The sequence below is a fragment of the Lissotriton vulgaris genome, chromosome 1_1, assembly GCF_964263255.1.
Source record: "Lissotriton vulgaris chromosome 1_1, aLisVul1.2, whole genome shotgun sequence".
In the NCBI taxonomy this organism is placed as follows: domain Eukaryota; kingdom Metazoa; phylum Chordata; class Amphibia; order Caudata; family Salamandridae; genus Lissotriton; species Lissotriton vulgaris.
In genome coordinates this window covers 432,430,061-432,452,622 of record NC_141685.1, presented here as the reverse complement: position 1 = coordinate 432,452,622, position 22,562 = coordinate 432,430,061, and the positions used below count along the sequence as shown (strand labels likewise).

Here is a 22,562-nt window from a genome sequence, read left to right as displayed (position 1 = left end):
TCAGTTTCCCGAGGGAGTCCTAAGAGTGCTCCTAATGCAAAGAGGGATCTTAGAAATCACTGCTACCCTTTCCATTGGAACATGAGGCTGAAGGGATGACCACACTGATAACTAATTTTCTGGTCTACTAGGTCTGTGATAGATCTAAGGTTTGTATGGTTTTTGAGAGTTAAGAGTGAAAAGTCTTGGAATAATTGAATCTTAGCAACTCCTAAGAGAAGTTTAGACTTTCCTCTAGCAACTCCCACAATGGCCTCTATATCCTCGAAAAATGTACTTGCATAACAATATCTGGAGCATTGTCCAAACTAACTGAATTGGAAATTATTTTGTGGATACGATCCAGCCTAAGGAGTAGCACCTCACCCTCACCCCTGATCGGCTTGAGGAGTTCTCTGGTAAAGCTCACGATGTCTTCCCCTTCTGCGTCTCCATGTATACCTCCTTTGTGTACGTTATTACACCTGTTTTTGTTCTCCAAGTCCTCTTGCTTTGTTTGTGGCTTTATATTTTGTCCCTCCAGGGCCTGAACTCTACACCACAGCATCTCCTGATCTTCGGTCCAGGCGTCTGTAGTTCACCTGAGAATATCTAATCTAGTACCAAGATCGGACAGCTCCTTCTGGATTTCTCGTATGCAAGCCTTGAAGTACGATTTTATATACTCTTGTGACAAGGGATCCCCCGTTCACTCCTCTGTGGGAAGCACATTCTCGTTGTGTTTCATTTCTTGATGTGGACTGTTCTAACATCTCAGCGATTGAACTCTCTCAACTAGGTTTGCCCCTCAGCATTGTAGGTTACAGGGAAATACGTTGCTTGTGCGAGAAGAGTGGGGGTAGGGGGCACAAAGCGGTCCTAGCTGATCAGAAGGTGTAGGTAATACAAAAAGAGTCTACGTGTCATTCCTTCTTGGACACTTGTAGGGGGGTGCTTGGCGAGTGCCTGGTGTAGAGCGGAGCAGCCATATTTGCACCCAGTGGAGACCTTTAGGGCCGGTTTTGGTGTTGTAAGACAACAGCTACCCTAAATCTCCCATCTGTGATTCTTACCTGGGTCCAAGACCAGTCGCCCACCTCTTACACCCAAAAGAGCAAATGGCTAAAAGGTTAAATGAAAGAATGTTACTAGAACCTTAAGTTATATAAATAAATATTGTTTAGGTGAGACCTACAACCTCCTTCTCTCACTCTTCTGGAAATGTGTTTAGCTAGCCTACTAATTTTTCAAAAAACTGAGAATCAAAATATTCACCCTTACTAAATAAATGTAAACCAAAATACTGCGGTCAGTAATAGCTACCTGCAATTACATTGTGACCAGAATATCGACTTCCAAGATATCGCCAAGGCAAGCATCCATATGGGATTATTGATTTACAATTCTTAAACCCACATCTACCAATCTTGAAGATACATTTATAGTCGATATTGTGCTGTCAGTGTAAATGTAGCTCAATACGAAAAAAATCGATCTTTTGGTAGAACATCTTATCGAACATATTCATAGCAGACATGAAGAGAGCTCAGGAAGCCAGCTGGACTACCTAACCTCAAGTTATGTGAGGACAAACATGCTGTCTGCGTAATGAAATCCTTCGTGGCTTTGGGACACAGTACCAAGTGCAAAAGCGTGCATTCAAATGTTTTTAGGGCACGGCATTTTATTACGCCACACGGTTTTGGCAAACCACGTAAAGGCGCTCTGTGGAGAAGCAGTATTTGTTTTTCCAAACGCAAAGTTTTTTGAACCGCCTATGAAAACAAAACTGGCTAACTTTCTTCTTCCCACATCCTCTGCCCTGCTTACCAGTGATGTCTGCGTGCATCTGCACAAAGAGCGGGTTCTTGCTCAGCCCGCCACAGACGAACAGCGTGTTGATGCGGTGGCCTGCAGTCTGCATTGTGTCCAGTATATGCCGTGTCCCCAACTGAAAAGCAAACAAAGACATGACAGTCAGCGTAGCAGATACATTTCAAGTATTTTTAGCAATTCTTGTTTTTCTTCTTTGCACTTTTATATATCGTGAACTCGACCCGAATCTATTGGAGCGCTTTACATGAGCATCAGCTATGTTACACAAGGATACATCCATTTGTGGTAGGCACGGGGAGATTAAGCTATATTGAACCGACTCGGAGACTGGAATCAGGCTCCCCAGCTCCAAAGTCGGCGGCTCTGACCTTTACGCCACATCCTCTCTTCAGGTTCGGTAAAGCAGTGGCTGAGTGCTGGAGGCTCCAGCGCATCAGGGGCTGCGAGGCATGAACATGAAAGGACAATGGATTGCAAGGTAAACAGTTATAAGAGGTAACTTTTTAAACTGTCCCGGAACTCATCCATCATATACATGAATTGCTGTAGCAGGGCCTAGATCTCGGGTATAACGTCACCTCGGCAATCTATTAAACTAAACAACTTTCCAGCTGAAGCTTTCTGTCAAAATACACAATCCGAAGACGAGTCTGTGTGTTCTATGCGAGGGAAACACTTCGCAAAGCAAAGTTACTCTAGTTTCTCAGAATAAGCCCAGCCCTTTCTACAGGCGCAGGGCCAGCTTTAGGGCTGGTGGCGCCCGGTGCGACCATCATTTTTGGCACCCCTATGCCCCATGACCGCCTCTCTGGATTCTCTCACTACCACCGTGCAAAAGTGCCCCTCATCTCTCTAATCATAAGTTATTGCTACACACAGCACCAGCCCCCCATCAGCCCTCTCCACCAGCCCCCCCTCCACAGTTCAGCGCCCAGTGCGACCGCACAGGTTGTACTGCCCTACAGCTGGCCCAGCACAGGCTTATAGTTGAATTAGGGGCAAGAGTTTCCATAAGTGCCTACGAGGCTCACTGGACACCAAGCCTTATGCATTCCCGTCGTGAACAGTGTAGCTGGCACCTGTCAGTACCACAGGGATGCCTCGGCTTGGAGACAGGGAGCACAAGGACAACTGTTTATTTTTGCTTAGCGAGCAGAGTGTGACGACAGTAGAAGGCAGGAGGCAAAAAGTGTCAAATGCATGCCCTTCAAATGACAAACTCTCAGATAGGTCCTCAAGCTATCTGTTTTAGGGGAATAATTAAAAAAACGTTCATATACGTTCTTTCCTGAAGTGTATGTTTATAATTGTATTTGTCTGGCGTCATTATGTGACAAATCTCGTTTACCTCTTCAGGGCTACTGATACGTCCTCCCCAATGACGATCACTGTGCATGGCGTGCTGATGTCATTCATTTGAAAGTGAAAGTAAAGTGAGTCGGCGCATTTGCATTGGGCGCTCTCCTTATATCTTCACCAATTTTGATATTAGGACTATTGTTGGAAAAAGGAGAATCTCCCCTTTCCAATGATATCTCTCACTATGGGATCCCTGCTGGGGATCACACAGGACTGCTAACCCTTTTAAAGTGTCAGGAACAACAAATTCCTTGGTTTTGCCATCTATGGTAACACACATCACAGCGCATGCCACATTCTCAATTGCACCATTTCTTTGTAGCTCACGGCAAGATGCACTGCTCTGAGAATGTTCCCTTCCTTACTGGTGCCAACCTTCTTCATAAGATCACTCTGACTTTTCAATCTGCCATGACACCATTTTCTGTGGCCAGTTTGTAAGAAAACATCCTATTCACCCCCTCAGTCTTTTCCTCTAACATGGGACATAGGCCTATGAACTTTTGCCTTCATACAGTCTTTTTTGGCATAAACCATCTAATTGCCTGCATGGTTCACACTGAGTTAAACGTCCTCCACGTTGATGTAAATCATCTGTAGCTCACAAAATCTCTTTGCTAGGCCCCAACATATTGTGTGTGGGCTCTCTAATGTGCTGAACAGACACATTACAGCCTTCATCTCTGAACATGTCTACCTTCCCTTTTCTCGTTCTCTAGTAACTCCTGCCTCGCCCCCGACCCCCAATCTCCTTTTGGCCAGACATCCCAAGATGCCAATCATGAATGGGTGTGGGGTTCTCCTGCTCTTGAGCCTCTTTGTTATGGCTCTAGTTAAATGTTCTCTATTTTCACTCACTGTTTTCACACTGCAGTCATCCCTCACGGGAGCTCCAAGAGCTGTGGTTTACTTTTTATTTAGGTTCTTGACGTAGTGCATCACAGCCCTGGGCATTGGTTGTCAGAAAGCTTTACGGTAATGGTAAAGTACGACAGGAAACAAGCAAAAATTGGTGACTATGGTCATTTGGCCAGATTGACTGTGCGGGAAGTCTTGATTAGGCTTATTATTGAAATTGACATGTCATGTCATGTTAGGTTTTTTCTTTTTGTGACTCATAACCCAGCTGCAAAGCACCAGAATACTTGCAGATTTATTTAAATGTGGATTACAATGCCTTGCTACTGTAAAGCATGTCAGATGAAGCTGGGCAGGAACACCGCACAGCGGCAATCACAGCATTGCTTCACTAGGACAGTTCACCTCTTTAACACACGGAATAACGAAGTCACTAATAAACCTAAAGGCAGTAGGAAGCAAAGGGTCGTTCCAAACAAAATTCCACCTAGAAAGGGAGGAAATAAGATTCATGCCCCAAGGAGTGTTAACAGTGTAGAGCAAACGGAAACAACCACAGATCTCACTCCAGTAATAGTCACACAGGAAATTACAGGCCCACCGACAATCATGCATGAAGTCATAGGCCCTGACATTAATACATCACAACCGACAGGCCATGCTTTGGAAAATACCAACTGTAATGAGGGGCTTTTTTCGAAGATGGAACAATTGCTGAAATCACTGATGTTACCAATGTATGAAAGGGTAAAGAGGATAGGTGAGAAACTTGACAATATAGAGAAAATCTCGCTGTAGAATACCGAGATGCTGCTGAAACATACAAATTTATTACAGATACACACACACACTCCAATCGCTACTAAGGCGCAGCAGTCCAAACCAAAGCTAAAAAGACCCCTGTAAAAGCATCAAAAACACAAAAGCCCGCAAAAGGCATTCAATCGTCCGCAATAATTGACAACGGGTCCAGGGATGTAACAAACAACCCCCCAGCAATCTTAGGAGCTGAGAGGACAGAGCTATCCACTGCTGCCCAGACAAAAGAGATAGGAATTACTGAAATTAATGGGAAGAGTGGGGACAGAAGGGCAGTAGAGGGCATGGGTAAGAACTATTTGAGCCAACCTGACCAACAAAATAGGGCAAGATTGGCGACCAAACATACATGCATCGACTTGCCCCCGGAGTCATTCCATTTCACTGTGGTCTTAATAGGTGTCCCAGTTCTAGGCGAAGGGAAGCAAGAAAATTACTTTGAGCTAAAAAACAAAGTTAGCCATTGGCTAAATAGACATAGGCCGATCCCTCGATTCCTACATGGTGAAATACGTATTATCCGTAGATTAAGTTGGGTGGGATAACGGAAGAAAGACCAGGAAGGTAATTGCATTATAGTAAATTTCAAAGATAGCCGTGTGGTCAATCACATTACTGGTTGGAGGGCAGGTGAACTTGAAAGCAGGATACAATCAGTTGATCTGAGCTATTTTTATCCACCATCCCCCAAGGCCCAACATTATATGCCCACCCTCGGCACACAAGGAAGGTGGTATACTGGCCCCTACGACAATCAGTATAGAGTCCCAACCCATAACCGCTATGATGCCTTATATGTACAAGAGGGTTTAGAAGGTGTGGATTGATGGTGCGAGGGAACTCCGATCCCTGTAACTCCCAAAAATCTTGAAGTAGGCAATGGGGAAGTAGGCAAGAGTAATGTTGGAGCTGTTCTAACCTTAACTCCAGCCCTATATAACGGAACACCCATACCATCACTATGTACTTCAGGGATAAGGCAGGGGGTTAAGAGACACCAAAGGGAACTGGTGGCAGAGGTTGGCTCATCCGACCCAAAAGATGTAGTACAAGATCTGCATACACGTTTTCTCCCGCCTATGAAAGCCTTACCAACAGAGCGGAACTATGACCATGTGTTCAAAATCCTCAGCTGGAATGTTGCTGGACTCAAGCCTAGACTAATGGACAACGATTGGACCCACGTTATTTCTTCGTATGACATTATAATGTTTCAAGAGACTTGGGCAGAATCTGACCTGCATATTGATGGGTTTCATTGCTTTAATACAGTGGCACGTAGGTCACGCTTCGGCCGGCCAGTGGGGGTCTTGTTTGTTGGGTTCAGCATCTTGGCAGGGGGGAGCCATAGGATCATAAATACCATCAACCCAAATATACAAGTGATTGAATATAAGCAGAAAGTCTCCTTCCTTGTAATTAACTTTTATAACAATGATTTTATTTCTGTTCCAAACAGGAATTTCATAGAACTTTTTACATTGATTTCTAACCTAGAAGACAGCTGTGGTAAGAGTGAAGGCCTGGAGATTGTTCTGGGCGGGGATTTTAATGCCAAACTCCCTAAAAATACATGGGACATGGGAACAAGACATGAGGACCTAGCTAAGCAGAGAGGAAGTGAATTGGGAGCCCTGTTAAACGAGCATATAATGAGTGATGTTATGGACCACGGTCAGCAGTCTGAAATGCAACAGGCCCCAACGCACAGAGGGAGAGTTAGTACCTTAACCATTGATTTCATCTTTGTTTCCCCTGGCTTGGCAGATCGTATATTATCAGCGGAAATCGTCGCAACAGCTTTTGATCACCACAACCCAGTAACAGTAACTCTAAGTTCAGCCCCACAACCTGTGTATAGTACCTTACAGGGGGCAAATGATATAAGTGTAAGTACGGACAGATTAAGGTTAAAATGGAAGGGCATAGACAAAGTACAAATGACTAAGTCCCTGTTAAGGGAATAGCAAATGTCAATTGATTTATGTGTAGACACGTCAACAAGTGGTCATGAAATCATTACACATTTTATCAAAATTTGCTCCAGGGTCAGATCTTTATTATCTGTGCCAGCGCATAGGGACCCAAAAGATCCGAAATGGTTTGATCACCAGTGTTCTGTGGCAAATAGGAATCTGCGTAAGGCCCTTACAGAGACCCCTCGAGTTAGGGCGAATGTCACTTTGGCTAGGAAAACCTATAATTAGCAATAGACAATCGGAAAGGTATGCTCCTCGGTGAACGTTGGGAAATCCTCGCCAAAACCGCAGGAGGCAAATGTAATCATTTATTTTGGCCCGCAGTAAAAAAACTCAGGAACATGGGCCAACAACTGACACCTATCAGTTGTACTATTGCTAGTATTACCTGGGAATTAAACTTCGCAACAATTTATGCCCCACCGCCAAATAATATTATCTATGCCACCCCTGAACAGACTAACAATTTAGGGATAATCCTAGGGGAAGTGAAAGAGGCAATTACTCAGAGCCTAGGCAATAAGGCACCCGGACCCGAAGGGTTACCAATAGATCTTATCAAGTGGAAACCAAACCTCTGGGCTCAAATCCTCGTAAATGTTTTCAATAGTTTACCACAAGCAGAGATGCCTGCTACTTGGGGCACCAGTATAATAGTCCCCATACACAAGAAGGGAGACAGGTCCAACCCGGTAAACTACAGACCTATTTCGTTATTAGATAACACTCTAAAGATACTGGGTCGTGTTATCTATAACAGGTTAATCACGTGGACAGAAGAAAGTGAAATTTTATCTCCCTGCCAATTGGGATTTAGAAGCAGGGTCTGCACGGTCGAACAATGTCTTAACCTTAAATTGATTATTGATAAGTACAACATTGCTCGCTCTGCCCCGATTTACTTAGCATTCATGGACCTGACATCCGCTTTCAACTTAGTAAATAGGTCGAGCTTTGGTCCATTTTATTGGGTTATGGATTAGATGCCACTTTGGTCCACTTTTTAGCTTTCTTACATACTGATTTAAAGTCAAGAGTGAGAATAGGAATGGGCGGGGAATTATCTGGTTTAATCAAAATAGAAAGGGGAGTCAGGCAGGGGTGCATTTTAGCACCCCTGCTTTTTATTATTTATATTAACGGCCTTAGTGACCATTTGTTAAACTCCACCCCAGATGTACCCATAATAAATGTTAAACCCCTACCCACCCTTCTTTACGCAGACGATGCGGTACTAATGGGACGTACGCCGAATTCGCTGCGTATTTCAGTACAAAGTTTTACACAATTTATGGAAGAGTTAGATCTGAGGGTAAATTTTAACAAATCGTTTATAATGTCAAGTGGCCCAGGGAAGAGACAGCTGAATTCTATAGAGGTTGGGGAAGAAAAACTTACTGCAACTCATATTTTTACGTATTTGGGGGTGGCCTTTGCTACGAATGGCTCGTGGTCCGGGCATATGGCCCGGGCCACGGGCAAATTCTCAAAGGCTACTAACTCAATTTTAAGTAACCCCAGACCCAAAAGATCAGGTGTCACAAAAGCAATTGTAAGAATCTTTAAGCTGCAATGTGTGCTGTAGCAACCTACGCGGCCGGAGTATGGGGCACTGGAAACAGTAGCCATATACAGCAGGAGGAAAATCGGTTTTGTAGGAAACTATTAAGTACACCAATTTCTACTCCTAACTATATTCTGCACACCGAACTAAATTTACATTTTGTGTCTGACTTTATTAGTGCACGGCCGGTGCTTTTTTGGCACTCGGTATGGATTAATAACTTGGCTACTTTGACACAAGACATAATAACCGATTGCCTAAGCTGTGATAGGGGGAGGAAGATCCCATGGCTTTCCTATGTTCACAACAGTTTATGTACTATAGGGAAAGACACGATATTCTCCAATCCTAGCAATGTTAATATGGTGAAGACAATTGAATTAAAGGAAGCACTATACGCACTTTACTCAGCAGACAGACTTAAGCAGGAAACTAGAAAAACTACAGTTGCCAGGTATTTGAATATGGAACTTCCTAGATACCCCTTGGCTCTGTACCTAACCCTATCTATGTCTCAATGGGAAAGAAGCTTGTTGTTTCGACTAAGGGCCGGTTCCGTTAGATATCTGTTAAACTTTCCCCTGGGCCATCAATCAAGCTTGGACAAAATAAGCTGCCCTTGTAATGGGCTAAGTACCCAAAATGATTTGCACTTTTTCTTTTCCTGTAATTTTTACTTGAAATATATTAAATGGTTTTTAATTCCATATTTTAAAAAACTCAGACCAATTACCCTGGACCAATCTTACCAGTTGTTACTTGCACTAGATAATGAGGAGATAATTTGTCGCACTTGCACTTTTCTAAAAACTGCAGTCCGCGCTCGCAAAACGATGGATGGCTAACTTTGCACTATTGTTGATTGATTTTTATCTTACTGTTATTTATTTATTATGGATTGTATACTTCTATATGTGCTTTTATGAATTCCTGTGATTCGAATAAAGATCTTTTGAACTTGAATAAGGACGTCTATTTCTCTGCAGACTCGAGCACGTAGTTTTCCAGAGTACATACCTCACCATCCCAGATGTTCTTGTCAAGGAAAATGTTTTCAAATACTGAAAAGGGTTGCCTACCGCAGGACATTTTCCATTTTCAGATAAATATCTTGTTTTCAGAAGTTACAGGCTTACGAATGTAAGAAACATTTTAAGATTTTAATAAAGAATGTACTGTTTAAGGACATTCATACAAGTACCCTGCTAGACAAAATACCCTCTTTTGGGATTTTCACTCAGAACACTACTGTTCCTACATGAAATGCAAATTTAGGTAGAATGAGAATCATTAAAATTCATACGTTTCAAATGCAATTATATGTCAAAAGTTGCACATTTCCATGAGCAGTTACACCCCAGGTCCAGACTTTATCAGCTATCAAATGGGAATACACGAACATGTACCTGACATTGCAAGCTTCCATGGTCACTGACTGGGCATCCAAGTGTGAATCCAAGTGCACTTACTCCATAATATGTGCACCCCCCTCTGGGCCCTAGTCAACGCATGTTTGAGAATTTAAGGAAATGATGCCCAATAGGACAGATTTTTTTGAGGGGGAGGTGTAAATTCTTTCTACCTTAAAGTCACAGTAACTTCGGCCCTAATTACGATGTCGGTCGGCTGGCCCGCCGACTGCCATCATATTGAGCAGGTGACCGTCCAACAAGGTGGTCCCACCGGCCCTATTATGAAAGGACCGCCGTGCAGGCAGTCGTAAAGTGCTCTTTTCTACTGCAGCCTGTGCTCCACCCAGGAAAAGGGCTGCGGCACCAGCTGCAGTAAAAAAGGCACTTTGTGCACATCTATGCACCGTGTGCCAGGCACCATGTGGTGCTCCATTCACAGCGTGCCAGGCACCATAAAGTGCCTGGCACATGGTTCAAGGATGTTTGGGGTGGGGGCAATACATGTTCCCCAAGGGCCACTTACCAACAGCCTTCGGGAGGCTTGCTTGGGCCCCCCAAAGTCCCTTTCCGTCTGCCTTTTCATGACTGTGGGGGTGCCATGAACAGGGAGTCGGAAAGGGATATCCTAATCCCCACGGCAGTGCCTGCACAGGCACCACCCCCCTTGTAGGGTTAGGAATCCAACCGCCGTCCCGATGGGATCTTTGATCCTGTCAGAGGCAGTGGTCCTACCACCCGACCTCTGCTGGTCCGACTGGATGCACTGTAATGCAGTAGTCGGATCGATGCCCCGGATAGCAGGTAGACCTCCACCAACCACCGGTCAGTGGCAGCCCACCTGCCATCGTAATGTTTGCGCTTGCCAAAAAGAAAGACAACTGGCGTTTTTAAAGATGACATCCTATCCTGGAGTTATTTTACCTCTTGAATGGTGAAAAATATATGAAAAACAAAACAAATCTTCAGTTTAGACATTTTGTAAAAGTAAACATGGAAAACATAGTTGCGTGCAGAGTTGTCAGTTGTAACACTCGGTCCAAAATGGTCGAATTGACTCACGGCAATGGCTTGAATTGTGGCAAGGTAAGTCACTGCAAGGTCATCGATGCCCTGAGACAAAGATAGTCCAACCATCTGTACAAGAAGAAGAGAATAGTCAACTATTATAACTTACAAAACCCCTGTGTGTTTCAAAACAAAAACACACAACATCTTCTCCTCTATGGCAAACCACCTCCTGCTCTATATTTGCATTCATTTTAGGAAACAATTATAGCAAGAATACTTAGTAAAGACCTTAAGCATCATGAGTGAACAAGAAAAGTTAAGTTGTTAGCGAGTTTAACAATATTTGTTCCAAAACTCCAAACGCTAATAAGAGATAATAGCAATCAGAATGATCACACAAATTTGAACTTTTTACATGATAATTTTGCATCAGTGCTAAATGAAATTTCAAGTATTGCTACTATAACGCGTCGGTTGACACATAAAATGCACTTTAATTCTACAGAACGCAAAGTAATAAACAGACCAGTACTCTTAAAATCAACTTCTGAAAATCTGAGCTCATCAAAAACAGATGCCTTATAGCAGATTAAACTGTAGACATGATATTGAGCAAATCCCCTCTGCAGTGAAAGGAGGAACATTTGCAGACAATGGTGCGGGAATCTTGAATTTTGTGGGCCCTGTTGTAAGAGGTTTACAGTGAACACTTGCTTCAAGCTAAATACTACATCCTTTGGGTACTAATGAGAAAGAGTTTACATCATCCCTACCGCTAGTACCTTGTTCAAAAACAATCTTGGTCGTAGGCTTGGTCTCCATGATACAAAAGCCTCATGCTTTCCCCACATGTCATATGAGTAATGCATCCAAGCAGCACCATAACAACATTAAAGTCTAGAAATCAAACTGTAAAAACACTATAAGAATTTGGTAAAAAAAAGAATACATCCCAAGGCACAGGAAGGGTTAACACTCTGATAAGGAAGATCAAAATGTCAAAAGGCACAACATGGAAACAATGCAAATGTAAAGTCAATGTTACTCTATGTACATTACTAAAAGAGCCCATTAGAGGCCACTCTTGCACCACAAATTTAGAAAAGCGACCAGTCCCGTCTCAGGGCTGCCAGTAGGGTGAGGGCAATTACCCTGATGTGGGCGGACATACTCAAATGTTCCCAAACTTCCTTCCTGTAGTTCGTTCAGGGATGCCCAGCCTGGGGACTCTAGGGGGAGGAAGACTTCTCTACCCCTTTTTCTTCAGGATCACAACCAACAGTCCAGACACAACTTTTACAGTGGTCAGAATAGCTAACTCCAGTCACACACAGAGTTTCCAGACTGATAGGGACTACTTCAAGGATCTACAGGGACATGTAGCAGTGGGAGGAAGAAAGGGGAATCCCTAAACATCAGATGTTGTGTGCTTTGCTCCCCTCAAAAAATGGTATGCTAACAGGTGTACGCTCACTATGGCTTCCCCACTTACGATTAAAAGAAATTGCTCAACTGCAGATGTTATTTGTTTTATAACCTATCTAGGTTGATGTCAAATCACAAAGAAAATGCAATATCTGCACTCCATCAGGTGACAATGGAAACCCCATTCAATTAACAGGTGAACCAACTTATCTGTATTGTCTTGTCACTTTTAAAAAAGCCCACACTCACTGATTCTCTAATGAAGAGGTCAGATGCTCTCAAAAGGCCTGGGAAATGACGAGGCGTATGGAAATGATCCAAAACAAAATAGCCTGTTTCCTGTCCCTAAAGAGGGGATGATGGAGCTCTGAGCCTCCTTGAGCAGGGCTTCCAAAGAAGAAGCTGGATTAATGAAGAGTCTTCTTTAATCTTTAATCCAGGGTCCAACTCTGGATTAAAGTAAAGTTGGCAAACATTCTTGATCTCTTCGTAAAATGGATTTCATAAGTAGCTCTACTTTCTACCTCTGGGATCATGTAAAGAATCTGAGGATTATGATTAAACCAGCAGCAGTCCTAAGGATACACCCATACACCAATCCATGAGAAACACATTTACTCCTGTCACTTCACGGCGTGGCCTTCTGCTGAAAACTCTGGGAAGCTAAGTGCTCAGCCTGGGCAGAAAGAGACCCACAAGACATTTTACCAAACAACCACCAAACTCCCAAAAATCTCTGAGTCCAGTCTTTAGTGACTAACATCGACCAGATATTCTAAGTTTCAATCAGCCGTCACTTTGGCTAGAACTAGAAGGCACTCTGCATCAATGGCGATCCGAAGAATGCCAGATGTCCTTCACTAATTCTGATAGGATCTTTTACGTTGTGCCCACAGGTGGTTGATGGAACCAATGAAAAATTCCCCATTGTCAGACAGATCCCACACCGGTCCCTTTTGCTTGCCAGACATTTCACTGAAAAGGAACATGCAAACAGTGGTGATAAATGTCTGGTCTTGCACCTTCAAACAACAAGTTCCTTTTAGGAGAAACAAACCTTTGTTGGATTTTCAGACATGACCTGTTCTGTAATCATATTGTATCTCTGCCTGCTCAATGTTTAGCTAAAGAACAATCTCCGTGAAATATATTCCCTGAAAAAGATGCCAAATATTCGACCACTGCAGCACTCTATAGTACAAAGGTTCAGAGAGAAGGCCACAAATATGGGCTGATTACAGACCCACTAAGCTTGAGCATTTATTCAGGGAGATACACTTGAGACTCATGCCAACTTTAAGGGGCAGATGTATCAAAATACCTATTTGCGATTCTCAAATAGCAATTTTTTGAGAATCGCTATTTGAGAATTGCGAAATGGTATGTGTATAAAACAATTTTTTAGCGATTTATTAAAATTCCATAATAGTGATTAGCAAATTGCTAATCGCACTTAAGGAATAATTTCCCATTCATTTCTATGGGCCAGGAGGCCCATAGGAATGAATGTGAAGTTATTCTCAATTTGCGAATCGCAATTTGAGAATCGCAAATTGAGAATAATTTCAAGGGTGCAAGGGTGTCATAAGGACACCCTGATGCACCCCTGAAATTTACATGTGTGCGCATATGGCGCACATACATACCCTAAGGGCATGTATGTGCACCATATGGCACCTTCACAGATGCCAAAAAGTGCATTTGTGAAAGAAATCGCAAATTACCACCAACTTGAAGTTGGTGGTAATTTGCGATTTCTTAAGGAGAAATCACAATTTTTGAATGCTTGATGCATAGCATTTAAGGAATCGCAAATTTTGCAATTCCTTAATTTTGCTATGCAATTTCTTTCATACATACCATTTAGCGAATTTTTAGTCGCAAACGCTGCTTTTTTGCGAATCGCAATGTTTGCGACTAAAAATTGATTTGATACATCTGCCCCTAAGTCTTTCATTTTGCTGTAAAACCTTTAAATAGGATGGCAAATTATGGCAATCACAGGATCCCCTCTAAAACCCAAGAGACTAGTTCGCTGTCATAAGGTCTTACATGGCATTTCGCAATTCATGAAAAAAACACCATTTTAAAAGAATCCCAAATCAGTATACACACACAATGAATTATATTAGCAGGTGTTTATTGTACTCTATTTGGATGGGGAGATTTCCCTGTCTGGTTTTGCACTCCTGCCCCGAATAGCTCAAATTTAATTTTCAACAGTACCCACATTTTCTTAGTACTCAGTGTGCACGGCAGTCATATCACCTTGCTGAGGCCTAGGTTGTGTGAAAGGTTCTGACAGAGCATGGCTCTGTGGTCTGGAGACCCACACCAAGCATGCTTTGCTAGGGCTCGAGAATGAGAGAGTGATGTGTGCACAGGGAGTATATATGGTGAGGCCGTGAGACTCCTTGTTGAATGCAAGTGTGGGACCGACATTAGTGGGATCCATTTTGGATTACCAATGGTAAAGCATGGTACAGAAATTAGGCGAGGAACAGACTCCTCAGACTGGGAAAGTATATTGCTGGTATTCCCAAGCTTTTTTCAAAATCTTCACAGCTTTAGAGATAGTTTCATTTGTCCGTCATGACAGTAACACAATAATCCAACAATTAGCTTATGCACATAAGAAAAAGTATATGCCTTGATCATTTTTTACCCATTCAACATCTGCACCATATTAGATATACATGTTGTTTGTGTGTTCATATATATCACCTTCAGTTTGAAATTGCGTTTAGGTCCTGGTCACATGTAAATAGTACTTTCTATTAAAAACGTTACTTTTTCTTACCCTTACCACTTTTTCTCTTAAATCTTCAAAGATTAATTTCTCCAGGTCTCCTTATTGGATTTTGAGTCATTTTGGTGATTTAAATGTTCTTAATTTTTATAAATTGGAGTGGGATTTGTATTGTTTTGGTTTTTGTTTTGACTTTTTAACTCTTTTGTTACTTCTAAATGCTTTACATTTTTCTTTAAGTTAAACCTTTATGCTTTGTGCCATAGTTTGAGCTCAGGTTTAAGGTACTGAAATATTTGCCTGTACCCAACTAGTTAGAAACTTTATTACTAGTGGTGGTCAACCATGCCTCCAATTAATAACTCACTTTTTTAATTCCAAATGTTTTTGAGTGAAGTAGTGTGGCTCACTGGTTAGAGGCGGCAGACCCGAGAGCAGAGGACGGCCCGGGACCAGGGTTCGATTCCCGGCGCGGCAGGTTTCTGGACCAGGGTCAGCGGACTCGTTAATTCTCTCGCCTCGGTGCCCACTCTGATCAGCGATCACACTCGGCAACTCTGGGCATTAGCTTGCCTCATCTTCACTAACGGCCCCACCAGACCGCCGGGGATGCCTGGTCTCACCCTGGAGATACCCATTAAGGGACCATCTCTCAGGGAAGCCAGGAAGGGTTTCGCAGCGGTCGAAGCGCCTTGGGACCCTACGGGTAAGTAGTGCGCTATATAAATGCCTATACATTTACATTTACATTTTTATTGAACCACACAGTCCAAAACATATGTATCAAAACAAACAACTATTGAACCAGCCATATGATTGCAGACACTGCAACTCCATTTTCATTAGCTACACTTACACACGACAATCAACCTTACCAATAATAATTCTAGGAAGTAATTCTATATGATGGGAGTTATGAGAGCTAAGTTTCTGCATTGGAAAGTCCATAAGATCTAAATCACTAAAGTTCCTTTTTATGAAAGATTGCATCATACCCAACCAGAGCAAAACTTCCCTTTTACAGCCCCCACTCCCCCAAGTCCTGCATCAAAGTTCACCTCTTTTGAACCATACCGACAAAATAGAGAAGAGGGAAAATAAAGAAAGACAGATTCACAGGAGGGATATACCAGGTATCAAACTTCTAAGATCATAACTCGGGTGAATGCAGCTATAGGAGTGTCCACCTGACCTACATCGGAAGGGGAATCGAAATATCTGTTGTAGCCTACAGTGCTGTGAGCAGAATCCCCAGTCCTCAGTAGGCAAGAAAGGGAGGCATACGATAAGGGCAGAATCTGGCCTGACCCTCCTTAGAATTTACTTAAAACAGTGCAATCACCCCCAAGACTGGTGCCAGGGACCCCACATTTTTTCCAAGACAAGCAGATGGTCCTCAAGTTTATAAACAAAGGTTGATCTGTGATTAGCACAGTGTTTCTTTGCTGCTGCACGTTAACTATTGTAACTGTGGTTGTCTTAACCTGAACTTGTTTTTATGTTTTTTACACAAAACTAAAGTCTAAAATATTTAATTGTTTACGTGTTGTTGCTGCTAGTTCGGGGGTCGTGGTATTTCAATTGAGGAAGAAGAAAAAGAATCTTCCAGGTCGGATTACTAGAGAAGCCATTTTTGGGTTATTCCGTACTCTAGTCGTCGCTGGGGCTCAAGCTTAAATGTAGGCACGCTGCGCGGATGCACGCAGCGGCCGCAGCACTGGTTTTAAGATTTATAGGAAGTATCGTCAAGGGGTGAAGGAAGGTGGACTGGCAGTCATCGTGAAAGAGCAATGAGGATGTCAATGTCCAGAGATTAATGATCTGATGGGAGCAGAAGCCTTTGGATTTTGCATTACCCTATCACATCAGCACTCAGTAGCAGGAGTTTTAGTCTATAGGGCACTGGGACCAGCTGGCTCCTTTTTAAAATTATTCGACTAAGCCATTACACACCAAGCCATAAGATACTCAGATTGTTTGTTTTCTAGGTGATTTCAATTTACACCTAGACAAATTAAACATAAACAACAGTGAGGCTATGGAATTTAAAGAGTCCATGAATCTGCTCAGCTTGAGCCTTTATGTGGTGAAATCAACACACCAAGGAGGCCACATATTGGACTAAGTTTGCTCTAATGTGGCATTACAAATGGAAGACCCACAACCACTAATTAGGTCATACCATTATTTGATTCGATTTGCCTGGCAGCTCTCAGCAAAACATGATCAGCTATCAAGCGGGTTTACCCGTAATGTGAAAGCCATTAAGATAGATCCTCTAGAATTCACAAAGCTATTAAAACATAACATTCCGGTCCTATCAGACTCTCTGGAGGATGATGTATTCAAATACAATAACTGGATTAGAAATGCTACAGAGGAGTTGGCTCCTGCCCTCCAGAGCAGAGCTCACAGAAGCACACCTTCCAATCCTTTTTTTCAGAAGCCCATATAACAGGAACAAAGCATTGTAAGGCACTGAAATGTAAATGGAGAAGGGAATATAACTCAGCGGACAAAGTGCCTTTTAAAAAAGCACAAAAGGAATATTATGTGGCCGTAACTAAAGCTAAACAAGCTTACTTTGAGGAGCAAATTGGAAAGGCAGGTAATAGCTCAAAAGAGATCTCTATAGTTAAGAGCTTTACGACTCCATCGCCCTGCACCTACTCCCAAGCAGCATCAGTTGAATGGTGTGAAAAGCTTGAAAGCTCTTTCTCTACCAAGATCTTAAGCATTCAGGCTAGCCTCTCAGCAGGTAGGACACTGGTTGTAGACAGAAGGCCAATATCACAAAGTAAGGAGATTACTAAGAGTAGTATAAAGCTGAGCTCCTTAGAAACTATTTCTCTGGACTGTTCTCCTAGGGCCCTAAAAGTCAGGTTTCCCTAGAGACCCATGTCCCCCTTAACATTTAGTTGCGGGGGCAGACAGCATTAACCAAGTGGTCAATAAGATTCTCAATACCTCACTAAGGACAGCTACCGTCCCTAGCGTATGGAAACAGGCAATGATTTTGCCACTCAAGAAAAAGCCAGCAGCAGATTCAGCTTCCCCGGCTAATTATAGGCGTATCTCCTTACTACCTGCCCTCTTCAAAATCTTAGGGAAGCAGGTGAAAAGACAATTGTCGAACTTCTTGGAAGTGAACAAGCTACTACACTCAAGTCAATCAGGCTCTAGAGCACAGCACAGAAACAGCTCTGGTAGAGGTATTGGAACATATGAGAGGTACCCTGGACATTGGGGTGGTAGCTACTGATGTTAGACCTGTCAGCAGCTTTCAACACAATCCTACATGAGCTCCTTCTAGATCGTCTTCAGGATATTGGAGTGCAAGGGCAAGCTCACAACTGGCTAAAATCTTTTTTAGAACACAGAAGCCAACAGGTCTGGATTCCCCTTTGTCTGCAAGCCCCCAAGAAGTAAATAAAGAGGGTTTCCCCGTGGTTTGGCTCTGAGCTCCACGCTTTCTAATATATACCACACCCCATTGGCCCAGTTAGCAGACGAATTAGGAGCAAAAGGGATCTCCTGTGTGGATGATACACAGTTGCTGTTGTCATGGAACAAGGGAACAGAGATGAAGGATACTGCAGTCTTTTATTGACTAGCAAAGACGCAATTGAAATGCAATGAGGAAAAAACTTAAATTTCTGCCTCTTCTCTGATTCCATGCAAAGATAACAGTTATTCAGGCATTGATTACATCCCGTATAGACTATGGGAATGCTCTATATTTAGGCCATCCTGAAAACCTAATGGATAAACTCCAGGTGATCCAGAATGTGGCAGCTCGACTTTTGCTCAATATTCCAAGGCAGAATCATATCTGTTCACACCTTCAGGGCCTCCATTGGTTGCCCATCAGGAACAGAGTTAAATTCTAGGCCTTGATACTGGTACATGCAGCCCTCTATTATACAGGACCAATCTACCTTAGAATTAGATTCAGCTTCTACAACCCTCCAAGACAGCTAAGATCCACCAATGAATATCTGGCATGCACTCATAGCATCCAGCAACAGAGAGCAGGAGATTGATCGCTAACATTTTTGGGCATGTCTACATGGAATAAGCATCCAGTGGAATTACTGAAAATCTGGTTCTTCAAGCAGGTCTAACTCTTCTTCACCGACTCCTCAGTTAGAACTGCACTGAGACACTCCTTGGAATAGCTGTACGCAATATAAATAGCCTATCATCTCATAAAGGGTGCGTTCATAGAACATTTCCCAGAGCCACAATTACACTGTGGGGAGAATGTCAATAATTCGCTTTCTTACTGTTCTCTGCTAACAGATACTAAAATGAAATATGCATGTTCCAATATTTAGATCAGGATAGTTTAGCATCTCTTCTTTCACTATATTTTTCCCATGCACAGCTGCTAAATGAGCACTTGTTAGCTGTAACACATCAGCCAGTCCTTGCTTTTTTGTGCAACAGCACTTTGCATTCTGTTACTAGTTTAACTTACTTCTTAGTTTCACTTACTATTGAGTTCCAATATGCCACGTGGGGCTGACTAAAATAATAGATCTGCCTGAGGGTGATGCATATGACTTTGAACCACTTGGCGGGTGTGTCCCTAGCCACAGGCTAACTCTCCAACACCTCCTCCTGTCTTCCTCTTTTCTGGAGGAAAGTGGGTACAGAAATGCCCAATTGTTGTTATATTATACAGGGCCAGCTCTTACCAATGGTGCTATAAGGCAGCAACCTCAGGGTGCCCCCTAGTGGCGGGGACGCTTTACTCTATAAATCTTAAAATTTGGAATCTCTACTTATGCTTGGAACACGGCAAATCATCACACAAGTCCCTACATTTATAGAATTAAAATAGTGCGGCCACAACTTGCTTTGTCCTTTGACTCTCAATGAAATTAATCACGCTGGTGAACTGCTCTGTAAGACAAACATACTGTTCCACTATAAGGTTTCTGGGTAAATATTCTACAACTCCGCCCTCTTAATGGAAAACATATTTTTCAGTCACTTCTTTCTGTTTCCTTGGACTTCTCTACGCACGTATTCGGGCTTTAGCATATTGTAAACACTTTTTAGGCTAATCGAGAATACACACGAATATTTCAGAGAGACCGTGCCAGGCAGTGGATCCTGAAGCAAAATGGCGGCGGTCAACTCAACCTTCTGGTGCCAACGTTTTATTGCTTTGTTTTCTCAAAGACATGCTGTACTGTTTCTTACCATGCCCTTCAGAGTCGGATCTGCTAAGGGAGATCTGTTTCCATGGAAATCTGGCCAAACATGCAAATCAACAGCCAGGAAACCCACGGGCGAATCCTTTTTAATCAGATCCAGGTGACGGTTCAAGTATGTATATATATTTTGGCCACTGCAAGGAAAACAATAAAAAAGAGACTCGTTTTATTCAGCGACACTGCACATTTGTGCCTGTATGTCAAAGAGATGAAAATAATCTAGAGCCGAGTGCTCGCCATTTAACCCCCACACAACGTATGTTTTAATCCCATGGTTTGTAGCACAGCGGTATTATGTTACAGTGATATGTCTTAGTTTAAAGTTTTTAATGTTAATACTTTCCGATTTGGAACGGTTGAAAGCACGAAGAACAGCAAAATAGGCCTTCCAGACCTACTCTTAGAGTACCTTTCAGGTAAAATACTGTGCTATGAGCATACAGTGGATTTTCAAATAGTATGTGGCAGTACAGTTCTTGAAATAGGCTCATCACTATTGATTTGCTGTGTAATGACTATTGAAATGTGAGGGAAAAATCGACAGAATGCTTTATCAATGAAAGGCTGCACAACCGTATTTGTTGTGCCACGACCATGTCAAAAATAATGATATCAGAAAAAGAGACAACGTTAATTTAATGTATTCAAATGGGACTTTCTGATGGTATGACTGATAACGTATGCTCTTAGAACTCCTAACCCCTAAGGGAGAAAATGGAGGGCGAGTATTTTTCGAAATTGTCATTATTTTCATATAAATGTGCAGATGTAGAATGAACGATAGCAGGCATATTTCATCAAAAATGTGCATCTCTTTTTAATATCTGTATGATCTGTTGAAAAAGAAACGCTTCACATACCATCTTTAGTAATTAAAAGAAATCTAACTTTCAGAAGTTTTTTAGCTATGGTTTGCATGGGTAAACAGCCTTTACAACGAAACTTTTACAACGCACTACCATTACGACGCAACCATTACAACGCAAACCATTACAACGCATTGTGCTGGGGGGCGCTCTAGGATAGGGAATAGATTTAATTTACTATCCAACACCTTCCCTACTATCCACGGGGACTGGAGTTGGAATAGTAAATTAAACTATTCACTATCCAGCACCCCAAAGCGCTATGCGTTGTAATGGTATGCGTTGTAAAAACTGCGTTGTAACGGCATGCGTGGTAAAAGCATGCGTTGTAACGTCATACATCCGTTTGCATGTATTTATTTATTTATTGTAATTCTCGCTGCACGATGCTTTCGGTCACTTAGCGCTGCAGATAAGCTAGGGTCAGGGTGTTGAGATAATGGGGAAAGCAGAGTCAAACTGACAAAAGATTCTAAAAACCGGTTGCTTTTCAGGTGTTTTCCGAAACGTGTGTAATTTTGCTTTACCCTCAGGCGTTGGCTCAATCCTTTTAACATCCTGATGACTTGAACTCCCAGCGATATTATTCTGTGTTTCACTATGTTGCACTACACATTGAATATACTGTAATTTGGACTTAGCTTGAAATCGCTTTTTGTTTTGTTTACTGACTAGGAAAGTTTTTTTTTTCTGAAAGAGGTGTACGGATGTGATCAGCTGTAAAGCATTTTCCTTTCCAGGCAAAGGTTAAACCTCCTGCAACCTCATTATTGGAATGTTGAAGCTAATGCTGAGGTGAAAGAGAAGGCTTGTCAGTTTCGAGTTGGAGGTCAGCCCAAAAGGAGACTGGAGATGAATAGATATGGTTTTGAAGCCTTGAGTGGAATCCCTTTTTGTCAAGACTCTGCAGATACCTTTGCACCGGAAGCCCCTCAATAGTTCTTAATTTAGAGTGCTACCTGCAGCATCTTTCGGGGTTATCCTGAGGTTCCAAGTTTTGGAAACCATAGCCTATGTTTCAGTGACTCACACCTCTTTTCGTGAGTTGAAAGCTACAAATTGATTTTTGGACCATGTGGTAAATATTTCCTAGGTGAACCATCAGGGATTCGCATGTGCAGCATTGAGGTAAAGGAGTGTCTTTTTAGATCAAGCCTGGGCAGCGCATGTGCTGTTCTGCGAGGCATGCTGTATTCAGGTAGGGACTTGAAGCTCCGCCCACTCTGCCCATATTTTTCATTGGCTTGGGTCATTGTCCACTGTAAACTGTGGTTGTTCATTGGTCAATAGGTTTAGTAGTCCCTCCTGAGTAACGCCTTGTCTCATTTTGTATCCTCCCATGGGGACACCCCCTGTTACGAGTGTTGTTACTCGGTAGGCTTTAATTACAGCCTCTGAGCACTATTTTTTCAAATAGCAATAGGTTTCCCATTTACAAGAGTTTAAGCTATTGTCATTGTAAATGACAATGCCTATTATTTAT

The 22,562-nt window shown here is 42.5% G+C and overlaps 1 protein-coding gene across 1 annotated transcript in view; it reads right to left on the bottom strand.

Annotated features, from left to right (window-relative positions):
* Positions 1-22,562, bottom strand: part of FGGY (FGGY carbohydrate kinase domain containing) — a 1,923,203-nt gene that overhangs the window by 362,343 nt on the left and 1,538,298 nt on the right. Inside the window, exons 11-13 of the mRNA XM_086953024.1 lie at positions 20,200-20,347; positions 10,866-10,940; positions 1,810-1,930 (exon numbers count right to left, since the gene is read on the bottom strand). Of these exons, the coding sequence (XP_086809150.1) occupies positions 1,810-1,930; positions 10,866-10,940; positions 20,200-20,347 (344 nt within the window). The remainder of the gene's footprint in view (positions 1-1,809; positions 1,931-10,865; positions 10,941-20,199; positions 20,348-22,562) is intronic.